Genomic DNA, 14,725 nt, shown 5'->3' on the forward strand with positions numbered 1-14,725 from the left:
CGGCTGGTGCGTATGGTTCTGAAGGAGGGGCTCTGTATCGATGATTTACCCCACGTGTTCAAGCTTTACGGAGAGCAAGTGTTAGTGGGGGTGCCTGGACGTCCACCAATATGCCTACGTTGCAAGAGGACGGGTCATATTCGACGCGACTGCAGCACGCCGTGGTGCAGCTTGTGTCGCTCCTTCGGACACGGGACGGATGCGTCCGCACGTATGCGCGTGTGGCCACGGGTACTGCTCCGCCGCAAGACGACGGGAGCGAGCTGCTTGTGGAGCAGAAGGAACTGGAGAACACCGGAGAACCAGCCCCTTCAGGACTCAGCAACAGCCCTGCTTTCCAGCAGCCGGAGCTTCCTGCTAGCGACGAGAAGTCACAAGAAGATGACCCCGCTGCAGAAACGACTGGCAAGAAGGCTGATGCTGCTGCGCCGCCGGAAGAGCCAACGAGGGAGGGCACTTCAGGGGACCAGGACTCCGAGGCGCCGATGGATGCGACAGTCGCTTTCTTTAAGCGACCTCGTGACTATGAAAAGGCACCGGCTACGGATCGAGAACTTCGTCGGCTAGAAAGGCACTGGAGAGGGGAGGGAGCCAAGAAAGGCAAGTTAGCCTTGTCACGGCGTTCGTAGCTCACTCGCGACGAGAGACCAAAACAGTGAGCTTCAGTCGCTGTTTGTTTGTTGTGTGTACGCTATGGCTTATTTGCAGAAACCGCTGAAAGTTGGCACTCTGAACGTACGGAGACTTTCCTCGCAGCGTAAGCAAATGCAGTTGAACCGACTGTTGGGCTAGTTAGATCTAGATATCGCGGCTATTCAAGAGACAAAAGTTGAGAATGAGCAGCAAACTGATAACATGGTGCTTGGTTTTCGGCCACGATTCAATGTTTGTGCAAGTCATGCGGCTGGTTTGTCGGCGAGATGCTGTCTTTCCTGAAGAAATACATAGGCATAGTAGAAGAACAAATAATGACTTCTGCAAGGGGGCGGTTTATCGTGCGTGACTTCACATACGAAACACTCGTTGTGAGGGTTGTTGTCCTGTATCCTCCTGCAATGCAAAAGGAACGGCGTGGATTTTTTTGAAAAGTTAGCTTCGTTCCTTGAATGCAGTCGAGAGCTCATATTATTGGGAGACTTCAATATTGTTTTGGACCCTAAAGATCGTTCAAATGGAAAGGATGTAAAAGACCTGAGTGCTGATTTGTTGAAGAGTGCCCTGAACGAGTGGAGCTTAGAGGACGTAATGGGTCTGGCGAAAAGGTATAAACATGTGCATTTTACGCATTTTCAAGGTAGTTGCCACGCATGACTGGACAATGTATGCGTCGCCGGAGTTTTCGCTTTCCTGTGAGCAGTATGAAGTGAAGCAAGTGTCATTTAGTGATCAATGTCTAGTGACAGTAACTTTGGAAGGAATGAAGCAGCGTAAAGTAAAAATGAACTGGGATATGTGGAAATTGAACTCAAGGCTTATAGAAGACGACATATTTTTAAGAAAAGTTAAGGAAATCATGAATATGTTTAATAATAGTGAAACAGGATGTATTGAGTGTTGAAAACGCTTTAAGCAGGAGGCGAAAATCCATTCCATTAAGCGCTCAACCATAATAAAATATGAGGGAAAAAGAAGGAAAGCAACTGCGAGAGCTTTTGGCAAATTTAGGGTGCGAAGAACAAACGCCGGGCATGTTCATGCATGATGTAAAAGGCGTCAAAGTTAGGCTAGAAGCTTTAGATGCTCAGAAGTACAGAGGGGCTGCGATAAGAGCACGCACGGAAAAATGGCTTACTGGCGAAATGCCAACAAAACGCGCGCTCGAACGAGATCTCAGCTGTCGAATACAAAGGGCAAATCCTCAATAATCAAAGTGGAATTTCCAGTGCTTTCGTGGAATATTACCGTGAGCTGTTTGCAAGCAAAGCATAAAGTGAAGAAGAGTTTCGGGAAAACTTTTTGCCACTTATGCCAGTATTAGGAAATGAGATTACTGAAGGACTAGAGGACGAAATAAATATTAACTAAATAGTGACAGAAATTATTTGAATGCCGGAAAGTCGCCGGGACCTGACGGTTTGAGTGTGGCTGCATTTTATAAGAGCTTTAATTATGACCTTGCCACTATGCTTTATCAGCTTTTCAAGGAATGTTTTGAGGTGGGTAGGCTCCCACCTTTGTTTAACAATGCTCATACGGTCTTAATTCCTAAGCCAGATAACCCAGCCAAGCTGGTAAAGGTTATAAACTATAGACCGATCACGTTAACAAACGTTGATTACAAACATTTTGATGAAAGTGTTAGCTAAGCGATTGCAATACATCATAAAGGATATTGTAGGACCTCATCAAACGTGAGGAATAAAAACAAGAAGCATATTTTACCAGTGCTGCGATGCTCTAAATAATAAACTGGCTATGGTTCAAATCGACTTTGAAAAAGCGCTGGATCGGGTTTCACATGAAATACTTAACAGTTTGTTGGAACATATTCATATTGGTTCGGTTGTTCTCAAAGGGGTAAAAACGGCTTATGAATGTTGCTCGACACGCCTTATGATAAACTGTTATCTAAAAGAATTGATGTAAGGGCATCTGTTTGACAAGGATTTCCTCTGTCCGCTCGCCTTTTTGCAATTTATTTGGAGCCTTTTTGTAGGATGATAACTGCGAGTGGGCATATCCGAGGTAGAGGTTGGGAGCCTGTGAGGTGAGAATACTGGCATACGCTGACGACGTAGCGCTCTTTTGTGCAGACCGAAAAAGTGTTGTAGAAGCGTTACAAATAACCGAAATGTTTTGCAGGCAAACTGGCAGCGCTGTTAAGTTAGATAAATGTCTCGGAGTCTGGCATGGGCAATGGGACTTAGAACCAGAATTGTTCAGCGTGGTCCGATGGGCTACAGCTCCCGGAGTTTATTTGGGAGTCCTGCTGGACATATATGGGGAGAATACCAATTACTGGAATGAAAAGCGGAAGAAATGCGGGAAAGGGTGGATGGGCCGTAATCTTTCCATTTTCGCGCGTGCAACCATATGTAACACCTTTCTTGTGGCAAGGATCATGTAATTGCTCCAAGTATTATATTGTGCACGAAACAATATCCCTAGGTTCCATCGGGTTTTTCCGGTCTTCATTTGGGCGTCCAGTTGGGAACGAAATCGCAGAGATAATCTCTTCCGGAGGGTAAAGGTCGGAGGAGTGTCTCTAATGCATCCGTATGTGGGGCAGGTGGTTTAAGGTTTTGTTTCTTGCGTGACCAAAATGACGCCTTCCTGTGAACATTCATACAAATCCTGCTATCCAGTGCACTTCCTGAATTTATTGTCTCTTCGTGCAATGCTCGGAGGTACACTGTGTCTCGCTTCCTGCGGAAGCTGGTCTGGTCGTTCAGGTGAGTATTTAGTGAGTGCAACGGCAAAGCGACTACACAAGGATCTTGTTGAACAGGTTTTCCCAGCTCCACTATACAGGACCTTATACTGTGAAGGTCCAGAGAAGGCGTTCTCAGGCGAGTAAAGATTATGACTGTAGCGCCTGGCGTCAAAACATTCTTTTTTCAAATTGCATACAGGAACCCTACCGGTAAAAACAAGGCTAGAGGAAAAGGGCCTTTTTGTTCCTTGGGGCTCAAACTGTCTCTTGTGTCGAAAGCCAGAGAGGGTAGAACACGTGTTCCTGGATTGTTGGGATACGGTGTTCTACTGGGATGTTTCGCAAAGAACCCTAAAAAAATACTTGCTATTGAAACCGCGCGGAATTCAGTACCTGACGACTGAAACTGATGTTACGCAGTATGACCAGATTATGTTATTGGGCCTTCACAGCGTTTGAAGCAGTAGAATGGCTGTTAGACATTGCGACTTGGATGCACGACGGGTATGTCATTATTCTGCGGAATATATGTATGAATTAAGAGAAGTCCTGAAGCAGTAGGACTATGCGGATGATGTATTGAGTCTGATGGACCAACTTGTTGTAATGAAAGTCCATTAGACACGGTTGTCTGCCAAGGGGCATGGCACCTACGATATTTAACTGATGTATTTATTCATGCAATAAACAAAAAAAGAAGTATCAAAGCCCTTAGCAGGTTCAGCTGCGGAACGGAATGATGTTGGTTTTTTCTAATCTAGTTAACGTCATTTGATTGACAGCTATAGCGTGCAGATTACGCGGACGGACAACGATAAGCCATTAAAGACTTTCGCCTTAATACAGTGGGTAACGGTGGTTGCGCGGCCCAAAGAGGGTTGCTGCAAAACGTTGTAGGATGGCGACAACTTGGGGTCGTTGTGTAGGCATCACGGCAGCGTCGACGGATTGATAAAAGTTATCGAGAGATGGCGGATTGGTGAAGGGAACACGCGTAATGACGCTGATGTGAAGGCGGGCCGTGCTAACGACGACAGGGTTTGCTGAGGCGGGATCGAGCAAGGCAACACTAACCAGCGATTAGCCACAGAGTAATGTGGTAGGGCTGGAGAACGGGTTGGACATATAAATAGCGCTTGAGACACGAAAAATTGCAAGCAGGGCAGGAGGCAGCTAAACAGATTTCTGCCCACCGCATCGTAAAGAGGGCGTATAACTTACAAATTCGTCGGAAAGATCATAACTAAAAAGTGACACCAGCACTGAGGTGAAAGGCAGAACGCCTGTGTCCTCTGAGACGACCACAGTAGCGGCAGCAGCACCGGTGACGTCCAAGGGAGCGTTACTGCAGGGCGACAAGTCGAGCTGAGCACAGGCGCAGTCAATAACGGCGTGATGTGTGGAGAGGAAGTCCCAACCAAGGAACCAAGGATGACGTCGTGAGATGAGCGGGTGACGACGATGAACTACTGTGTATGAAACGTCCTCAATAAGAAGGCGGCCGGTGCAGGTGGCCATTGGTTGAATCTCCTGAGTGCTGGCGGTACGGAGAGAAACGGCAGGAAGAGGCATCGTCCCTTTTTGGAGACGGAGACAGAGAGGGTAACTCAGAACGGAAGCGGCAGCGCCAGTGTCAACAAGTGCTTCGACGTCGACTCCCTCATCGAACATGGTAATAAAATTGACGGACACGGAAACAGGTGTGACGGCGCAGTTCTTGCCTCCGTGCCGCTGAAGATGTCTAGGTCACGCTGCCGCGCGGCGCTTGAACAGATGACAGCCGAAGGAAGCGGAGGTGCAGTTTAGTGGGCGGTCTCAGGCATCGCGGAGGCGGTAGGCGATACGCAGCTACGAAGCTCCAGGGTGAGGGGATCGCTGGCACCTCCACGACTTATATGCAGGACGTCTCGCAAGGCTTAGCGTCGCAAACGACTACCAGCAGAGTTCAGATCCAATCCAGCAGCAGCGATCCGTCCAGAGCACGCACGAGCATCGAAATGTTTAGCGCTTGTCGTCGTCGTCTTCCTTAACCCCCAGCCTTTGGTTCCGAAGCGGAAGCCCTGTTTTACAGTGTTCACATTAGTCACATTCTGAGGAGACAGTCTTTAAAGCATCTTGAAGACGCCAACGCCAGTGAGCCCAATGAACGCCGGTGGCCTATTCCTCCAGTGCCAAGTTCCTGCCACAACGTTGTCAACTCCAACCCATGTAGCGCACACCTCTCGTCACTACCGTCACGTCGCTGAAAGCGCCTTTTAAGTGTCCACTGACCCAGGGAGCAAGTTATGCGCCTTTCCTTTCGTGAATTTCTCAGAGGCTCCACGTCCGCCTTTTGATTTTGCGAGGTAGGATGCTAAGAGTGTTTTCGTACTAAAAATGACAGTTTTAGGACCGTTAAGCCGAATAGGACGTGCGAAAACACTTGATTTCGTATTAGCCTGACTACTGCGTAAACACCGCATTTTCAAGTCAATTTCTTTTAAACTTTCGCGCCACGTAACTTTCCACAAGCCACACCGTACAAGTCGTTTCATGTCAAATATCGAAGGCCAAGTGTCAAAAATCGAGGCTTCAGACACCCATCGGATTTTAAGGAGTGCTAGTGTAGTAGCACTTTCGAACTAAAAACCGCTTTACTCATGAGCGCTGGCCCATACCTGGCTTTGGAGTGCACGAGGCCAGAGAGGTGACAGTAGCTTTCACAAGGTAGCTTTTCTGTTTCCTGGAGTTCATTACCGCCGGAATCAAACTCCGCGAAATACAAAAGCTACCGTGTGAAAAATATATACTGTCTCGTATCTCTCGCCTTGTGCATCGCAAAGCCAGGTCTGGACCAGCTCTCGAGAGCAAAGCGGTTTTTAGCACTCCTTAAAACGCCGATGGGTGTCTGAAGCCTCGATATTTGACCCTTGACCTTCGGCATTTGACATCAAATGACTTGTACGTTGTGGCGTCCGTCTGCTGTGCCGTGTAAGTGAAAGACCGCCAGGTGGTCGAAATTAGCCCACCACTACGACACCTCTACTCGCCGCGGTGGCTCAGTGGTTAGGGCGCTCGGCTACTGATCCGGAGTTCCCGGGTTCGAACCCGACCGCGGCGGCTGCGTCTTTATGGAGGCGAAATTATAAGGCACCCGTGTGCTGTGCACGTTAAATATCCCCAGGTGGTCAAAATTATTCCGGAGCCTTCCACCATTGCATGTCTTCCTTTCTTTTTTCAATCCTTCATACCTTCCCTTACGGCGCGGTTCAGGTGTCCGCAGATATTTGAGATAGATACCAAGACAGATACCGCGGCTACCATTGGCGAGGTTCAACTTCGGCTCTTTTGCTCAGTAGGCCAACGCCTATCCACTGCGCTACCGCGGGGGAAAATGAAAATTGGTTTTGGGGAAAGGCAATGATGCAGTATCTCGCATACCGGCGGACACCTGAACCACGCCGTAAGGTAGCAATAAAGGAGGGAGTGAAAGAAAAAAGAAAAAAGAGGCGTGGTAGTGGAGGGCTCCGGAATAATTTCCACCAACTGGGGATCTATAACGTGCACTGACATCGCACAGCACACGGGTGCCTTTGCGTTTCGCCTCCATTGAAACGCAGCCGCCGCGGTCGGGTTCGAACCCGACCGCGGCGGCTGCGTTTTTATGGAGGAAAAACGCTAAGGCGCCCGTGTGCTGTGCGATGTCAGTGCACGTTAAAGATCCCCAGGTGGTAGAAATTATTCCGGAGCCCTCCACTACGGCACCTCTCTCTTCCTTTCTGCTTTCACTCCCTCCTTTACCCTTCCCTTACGGCGCGGTTCAGGTGTCCAACGATATATGAGACAGATACTGCGCCATTTCCTTTCCCCCCAAAACCAATTAAAAAAAAAGAATCAGAATTGATTGACATTTGGTTGCTTGAGAAAGGAAACGGCGCAGTATCTGTCTCGCATCTCTTTGGACACCTCAAGCGCACCGTAAGGGAAAGGAAGAAAGTGGGTGTGATAGAATAAAGAGAAAGTGGTGCCATAGTGGAGGGCTACCGAATAATTTCGACCTACTGGGCATCTTTAACGTGCCCTGACCTCGCCCAGCACAGGGCCGCCTTTACGTTTCGCCTGCATCGAAACATCATCATCAGCCTGACTACACCCACTGTAGGGCAAAGGCCTCCCATGTCTTTCCAATTAAGCCTGTCCTTTGTCAGCTGCGCCCACCCTATGCCTGCAAACTACCCAATCTCATCCGCCCACTTAACCTTCTGACCCTCTCTGCTACGCTTGCCTTCTCTTGCAATCCACTCTGTTACCCTCAAGGACCAGCGGTTATCTTGCCTTCTCATTACATGCCCTGTCTAAGCCCATTTCTTCCTCTTGATTTCGACTAGGATGTCATTAACCCGCCTTTGTTCCCTGACCCACTCTGTCCGCTTCCAGTCTCTTAACGTTACAGCTATTATTTTTATTTCAATGGCTCGCTGCGTTGTTCTCATTTTAAGCTGAATCCTTGTCGCTTTCGTTTCAGAAAAACGAAAAGGGTCCATCGAAACGCGAGATGTCAAATCTCAGCGATAGCAAGGAAAACAGGTTGACGTCATCAAGGGCCGTAGGACACACACAGCAAGCCAAGCGGCGGGATTTCAATCAATTATATATTTGATTCTTTTACACCCGTCACCGGCTGACGTCAATATGATGCCAGCTTTCTCGGCTACATTGGTAGCATCGTTAACAGCGTAACGGTTAATGCTTTCCGATTTCTCCTTGCATATAGCTTACATCTTGGAGTCAAGCTGGAGGCTAGCTTTCGAATGGGTTTCGAGCCGACGACAAATGCATCTGATAATAATATTTGGTTTTGAGGGGAAAGGAAATGGCGCAGTATCTGTCTCATATATCGTCTCATACACCAGAACCGCGCCGTAAGGGAAGGGTAAAGGAGGGAGTGAAAAAAAAAAGAGAGATGCCGTAGGGGAGGGCTCCGGAATAATTTCGACCACCTGGGGATCTTTAACGTGCACTGACATCGCACAGCACACGGGCGCCTTAGCGTTTTTCCTCCTCTACATATGCATCTGCAAATGTAGGCCTTCCCAGACTTTACCATTTTCCTTAAGGAGCAATTGAGGTGTCCACCGAGATGTGAGATAGTTATTCCGCCATTTCCTTTCCTCAAAAAAATGTTTGCCCAACCAGATTAGAGAGCGAAAACTGTGCAGTATCGGGCAAGTAGACACGGCTTAGCATCTGTAACGTTGAGTGTATCCCGCACACTGGATTGGCAGGGCACCCACCCTGTCACCCTGAAAAAAAAAATGTTTTTTAGGAAAGGAAATGGCGAAGTATCGGTCTCACATATCGAAGGACACCTGAACCCCGCCATAAGGGAAGAAATAAAGGACGGAGTGAGAGAAGAAAGAGGAGCCGTAGTGGCGGGCTCCGGACTATTTTTGACCCCCTCGGGATCTTTAACGTGAACTGACATCGCACAGCAAACGAGCGCCTTAGCGTTTCGCCTCCATCGAAACGCGGCCGCCGCGGTCAGGTTCGAACCCGGGTACTCCGAATCAGTAGCCAATTGGCCTAACCACTGAGCCACCGCAGCGGGTTAATTGAAAATGGAAAATTGTTTTTTGAGGAAAGGAAACAGCGCAGTATTTGCCTCACATCTCGGTTGGCACCCAAACCGCGGCATAAGGAACGGGATGAAGGTAGAAGTGAGAGAAGGAAGAGAGAAAGAGGTGCCGCAGTGAAGGTCTGGGGAATAATTTCGACCACCTGGGGATTTTCGTTCCTTGACATCGCACAGCACATGTGCGCCTTCTGCATTTAGCCTCCATCGAAACGCGACCGCCTGAAATTTATTCCCCGAGCTCGTTTCTGTGGCTTTCAATTAATAAGAACCTATTGCTCTGTTAATGTGCAAGATCAGTGTTCGTCCAGTCCGGTGAGTGGTATGGTTTCCACCATACAACTAAAGAAATGAACTTAGAATTGAAAAAATGGCGCAGTATCTGTCTCATATATCGTTGGACATCTGAACCGCGCCGTAAGGGAAGGGGGAAAGGAGGGAGTGAAACAAGAAAGGAAGAAATAGGTGCCGTAGTGGAGGGCTCCGGAATAATTTCGACCACCTGGGGATCTTTAACGTGCACTGATATTGATTCGAACCCGCCGCGGTCGGGTTCGCCCGACCGCGGCGGCTGCGTTTTTATGGAGGAAAAACGCTAAGGCGCCCGCGTGCTGTGCGATTTCAGTGCACGTTAAGGATCCCCAGGTGGTCGAAATTATTCCGGAGCCCTCCACTGCGGCACCTATTTCTTCCTTTCTTCTTTCACTCACTCCTTTTCCCCTTCTCTTACGGCACGGTTCAGGTGTCCAACGATATATGAGACACATACTGCGCCATTTTCCTTTCCTCAAAAATCAATAAATATTATATTTGGGGATAGGAAATGGCGCAGTGTCTGTCTCACATCTCCGCGGACACCCGAAGCGTGCCGTAAGGGAAACAATAAAGGAGGGTAGGAGGGACTGAGAGCAGTAAGTGAACTAAGAATTGCGGGAATTGCGGAGAACTAAGTTGAGAATGGCCTGTGTGTCCCAGAGTGGCACACGGGTTATGAAGGACGCCGTAGTGGAGGGTTCCGGTAATATTCGATTAGCAGAGACAATTTACGTCTTTCAATCTTTCCTCTCATATCTTTTTACCTCTCCTACTGTCTGCACGTGACAGCGACTGTGGCAAAGCTTGAGCCAGTTGGCAGGGCCGTGCACTTTGCGTTATTCCTGCAGTCGCAACAACACATTACGTGCGCTGAAATCACAGAGCTCAAGTACGATTTTGCAGTACGCCTTCAGGATAATGCGGCAGCTACAGCTGGGATTTCTTTACAGGACCATAGGATCTGTAGCCTAACGCCATAGTCACTGAGCCACTGACGGGGTGAGTCACATTCGACTTGCAGCGAACTTTCCATAGCATTGGCTAGCCTCCATAGCGCTTGCAGCGCCGCTGCGGTGACTGAGTGGTCATGGCGCTCGGCTGCCGGCCCGAAAGATGCGGGTTCGATCCCGGCCGCGGCGGTCGAATTTTGATGGAGGCGAAGTTCTAGAGGCCCGTGTGCTGTGTGATGTCAGTGCACGTAAAAGAACCCCAGGTGGTCGAAATTTCCGGAGCCCTTCACTTCGGCGCCCCTCATAGCCTGAGTCTATTTGGGACGTTAAACCCCCATAAACAATAAACCTCCATAGCGTTTGCAGGCGCCGATGAGACCATGTGTAGGGAGCAAGCACTGAGCAGTGTCTAGTCCTGATCGACCGATACGAGACAAACGAACATCTTTTTCAAAATATGTGCCGCGCAAGAGGCAATTTAAAAAGCTGAAATAATGTACGAGCTTTTTTATATATTTCAATGAAAGGACCAATTAGCAGGCGCAGTAATGGCACACATATCTCGACGCGACTTAAAAACGAAACAAGCAAAGGGCCATACCCGCGTTCTACTGCGTGGTATCTGTACAGTGACAGCGTGGGATTCCTTGCCAAATTCAAGGATATTTCCAAGTTTATTTCGCCGGAAAATCGGGATCGGCCCTCTACACTGACAAGTGATGGGCTCCGATCAATGTTTCCTCAGAACGACTTGGTCGCCAACATCGCCTATTTGAGCGCGGGGTGTCTGGCCACAACATCTACTGCCCTTTCTTAAGCGCAAAAAATCGGGCCGTCAGTGCGATGCTGCGGTTTCGCTTCCAGAAGCGCCGCAGAAACGTTGCCACAGAGGGCTAGGCTTCGCATTTCGGTTATCGGCAAAGCTAAATCCAAGAGGTGAACCCATATGCGCCGGTTGTTTTGGGGAAACACCTCCAATCAGCGAGCGCCGGAAACAATGCAAGCGAAAACTCAACAGCCCACCGCTAGCGCCGAATCAGCAGCTTCAGCGTCCGGGGCATGAGGCGTCTAAAAAATACTGGCCGCCTCGCCGTGCCTAGCCGTTCCCGTGCCAAGGTAACCGAACAAGAGTCCTATATGAAAACGTGTAGGAAGAAAGACATCGCTTACCGAGCGAAACCGTGAAGGGACTGCATCGTAATCCAGAAGAACGCCCAGAGAGAAAGCCACGCGCCGCGGGACCGTGAGAACGTTCTTCCACTTCTTCGATCCTTGCAGTGGCATGGCGCGCGGTGCGGATTTTTTTAGTGACATTTATTGCCTCTGAGCATCAATGATGGGCGTAGGTGTGATGAAAAATGTAGTGATGATTGAATTAATGGAAAAAGGCTAGCTGATTTATGAATTCCAGTAGAGAGCGACGGTATGGAACCTGAGTCCAGGCAGTAAATGAAGCAGGGTTGCTTGGTGCAGTTCAGTTAAGCATTAAGCGCTAAACAACGCTGTTTAACGAACTGAAATTTAAACGCTAAAAATTAGCGACATAACATAAATCAGCGCGCAGAATGCCAAATCTGAACAACAGGAGTACAATTTTCAAACGCAGAAACCAAAAGCACAGTCTTTATAAGGCAAACCGTGGGTTAGAATAAGCAACGGAAGTGGTGAACAATTCAGGAAAAAAAGGAAGCATGGGCCAGATTCCACTTCGGTTCCGTTTCCGAACCGTTCCTTTTCGGAGTGACGTCAAAATGACGACAGCGAAGTACGGGAGGAGAAAGAAGGGGAAGCCAACGGCCAATCGGTGAGCGCGCGACCTCGCGGGAGCCCGGCCCACGACTGCCTGGCTTTTTCGGGGGCCGTACACTAAAAAATAGGTTGTTTTAAAAAGAAATCAAATATTACAAATAAATGGTAGTACATATTATTTAATAAGAAGTCGCAGCACGTGCAAGAGAGTGGAGTAAAAAACTATTTTGACGTTTCTTTTGGTACATGTTTCTCTTTTCTGTCGGTAGATGGTGTCGCATACGCGCGCGCGCGTTGCCGTCTGGGAAAACATGTGCTTTTTGGCGCGCGTTGAAGTTTCGTCTGCCTTTGGTCCCGTTTCTGACAAGAAGACTCGCAATGGCAGAAGCAGCTACTCGCCGGCCTCTTGGGCCCCATGTTTCGCCGCGACAGCGTACTCTGCTTGTAGAGTTCATGAATGAACCCCTGTGGCTCGTGAAAGGGTCGTATGCAATATATTGAGAAAGTAATGCGGAAACCTCGGCAGAATTTGTTTCTCATAAGTATCGTTAACATGCTACCCGACAATGTAAATGACGTTTCCTCACTCCGATTTTGAGTGCATTAAAATTTAAGCATACAAAAGCACGAAACCCACGCAGGCGGCTGAAATTCGCGAATTATGATTTTGTTTTAACGAGTGGACAGACTTGTAATACTTACCAACATCGTGTTAATTTAGGGCGTAGTAGCCCTTTCTGGTCATGAATGCCTGCGTTTCACCAGGGCTGAGGCCTTTGGGCTGACTGATGGCAACGAGGGTTCCATTGATGCAGCCAACAACACCAACAGGAATTCGGCCGCGGTGCAAAAATTCTGCCACTGCCTGTTGTTTTTCCGCTGGCGTGGACGTAAAGGTTACCCACCCTTTTCGCTTGCCTACGTCGCGAGTTACAGCTAGCGCTACTGCGCTGATGCAGCGGCTCATTGAGGACTGCGAGAGTTGGATGGTCACCTAACTGCCGACAGAAGTCTGAAAGCTCCCGGTTGCAAAAAAAACCGAAGCGGGCAGAGAACTTTCGCTTCTGTCGGCAGTCCGCTCGGCCCCTTTGCCCCGATTTCGCCCTCAAGATCAGCACACAGCCTACGCACCAGCGCCTTACTCATCCTGAAATGGCGGCGGAAATCTTACTCCGGCAGATCGAAGGCATCTTCCCTGTTTCTGGGCCTTCTCTGCCCAGTGCGGCCGCAGAGAGCCGCGAAAAGATACGGGGTAATGGGCGCCGCCATGTTTGTTTACAAGCGTGCAGCAGCGGTTCCCGCGAAACGGACCTACTCGCCGCGGTTCTTGTGCCGGCCGGCGAAACGGTTCCTTTAGGCGCCGTGGCCACGCCCCGTGACGTAGACGAAAAACGCGGAGCAGCCTCCGGAAGTTTTTCGTCACGCCGGACGTGACGACGGACGGCCAATGAGAGGAGGCGAAAGGAACTGGTTCCCGGACGGAACCGCAGTGGGATCTGGCCCCATAACAGAATTAAGACCCACCGCGGTGGCTCAGTGGTTAGTGCGCTCGGCTACTGAACGGAGTTCCCGCGTTCGAACCCGACCGCGGCGGCGGCGTTTCGATGGAGGCGAAACGCTGAGGCGCCCGAGTGCTGTGGGATGTCAGTGCATGTTAAAGATCTCCAGGTGGTCGAAATTATTCCGGAGCCCTCCACTACGGCACCTTTTTCTTTTTTCACTCCATTCTTTACCCCTTCCCTTACGACGCGCTCAGGTGTCCACCGTTATGTGAGACAGATACTGCGCCATTTCCTTTAATAATAATAAAAATTGGTTTTTGGGGAGAGGAAATGGGGCACTGTCTGTCTCATATATCGTTGGACACCTGAACCGCGTCGTAAGGAAGGGATAAAGGAGGGAGTGAAAGAAGAAAGAAAGAGAATGGTGCCGTAGTAGTGCGCTCCGGAATAATTTCGACCACCTGGGGATCTTTAACGTGCACTGACATCGCACAGCACACGGGCGCCTTAGCGTTTTTCCTCCATAAAAACGCAGCCGCCGCGGTCGGGTTCGAGTCCGGGAACTCCGGATAAGTAGTAGAGCGCCCTAACCACTGAGCCACCGCGGCGGGTCCATTTCTTTTCCCTAAAAACCAATTTTCATTTTCTAACAGAAATGAGGTGGTGGTGGAAAATTTATTAGACACAGGGGAGTTTAGGACGCGCAGGTCCTTGGGCCCCCGCACGAACAGAAGTGAACAACGATGCCCAGACGTGGCGCTGCTTTCCACCTATATTTTTTTTTCATGACATCGTTAGAAGTGACAGCGCAAAAAAAAAAAGCGCGTGACCAGCCGCGGCGGCTCAGTGGTTAGGGCGCTCGGCTACTGATCCGGAATTCCGGGTTCGAGCCCAACCGCGGCGGCTGCGTTTCGATGCAGGCGAAACGGTTAAGCGCCAATGTGCTGTGAGATGTCAGTGCACGTTAAATATCCCCAGGTGGTCGAAAGTATTCCGGAGCCCACCACAACGGCACCACTTTCTTCCTTTCTTTTTTCACTCCCTCCTTTACCCTTCCCTTACGGCGCGGTTCAGGTGTCCAACGATATATGAGACAGATACTGTGTCATTTCCTTTCCCCAAAAAGTAATCATTGTTATTAAAAAAGCGTGGCGCTCCCGCTGGCTGGCTTTGTATAAGGCCGCCACCTTCTGGAAGAAGTGAAAGCAACGGACGTTAGCTGTTT

The 14,725-nt window shown here is 49.4% G+C and overlaps 1 protein-coding gene across 1 annotated transcript in view; it reads right to left on the minus strand.

Moving 5' to 3' along the window:
• LOC144110443 (uncharacterized) overlaps positions 1-11,504 on the minus strand; it is a 56,618-nt gene extending 45,114 nt beyond the window's left edge. Inside the window, exon 1 of the mRNA XM_077643338.1 lies at positions 11,420-11,504. Within this exon, the coding sequence (XP_077499464.1) occupies positions 11,420-11,445 (26 nt within the window). The 5' untranslated portion in view covers positions 11,446-11,504. The remainder of the gene's footprint in view (positions 1-11,419) is intronic.
• Between the last annotated feature and the right edge of the window lie 3,221 nt (positions 11,505-14,725).

Source organism: Amblyomma americanum, chromosome 11 (assembly GCF_052857255.1).
Source record: "Amblyomma americanum isolate KBUSLIRL-KWMA chromosome 11, ASM5285725v1, whole genome shotgun sequence".
Classification (NCBI taxonomy): domain Eukaryota; kingdom Metazoa; phylum Arthropoda; class Arachnida; order Ixodida; family Ixodidae; genus Amblyomma; species Amblyomma americanum.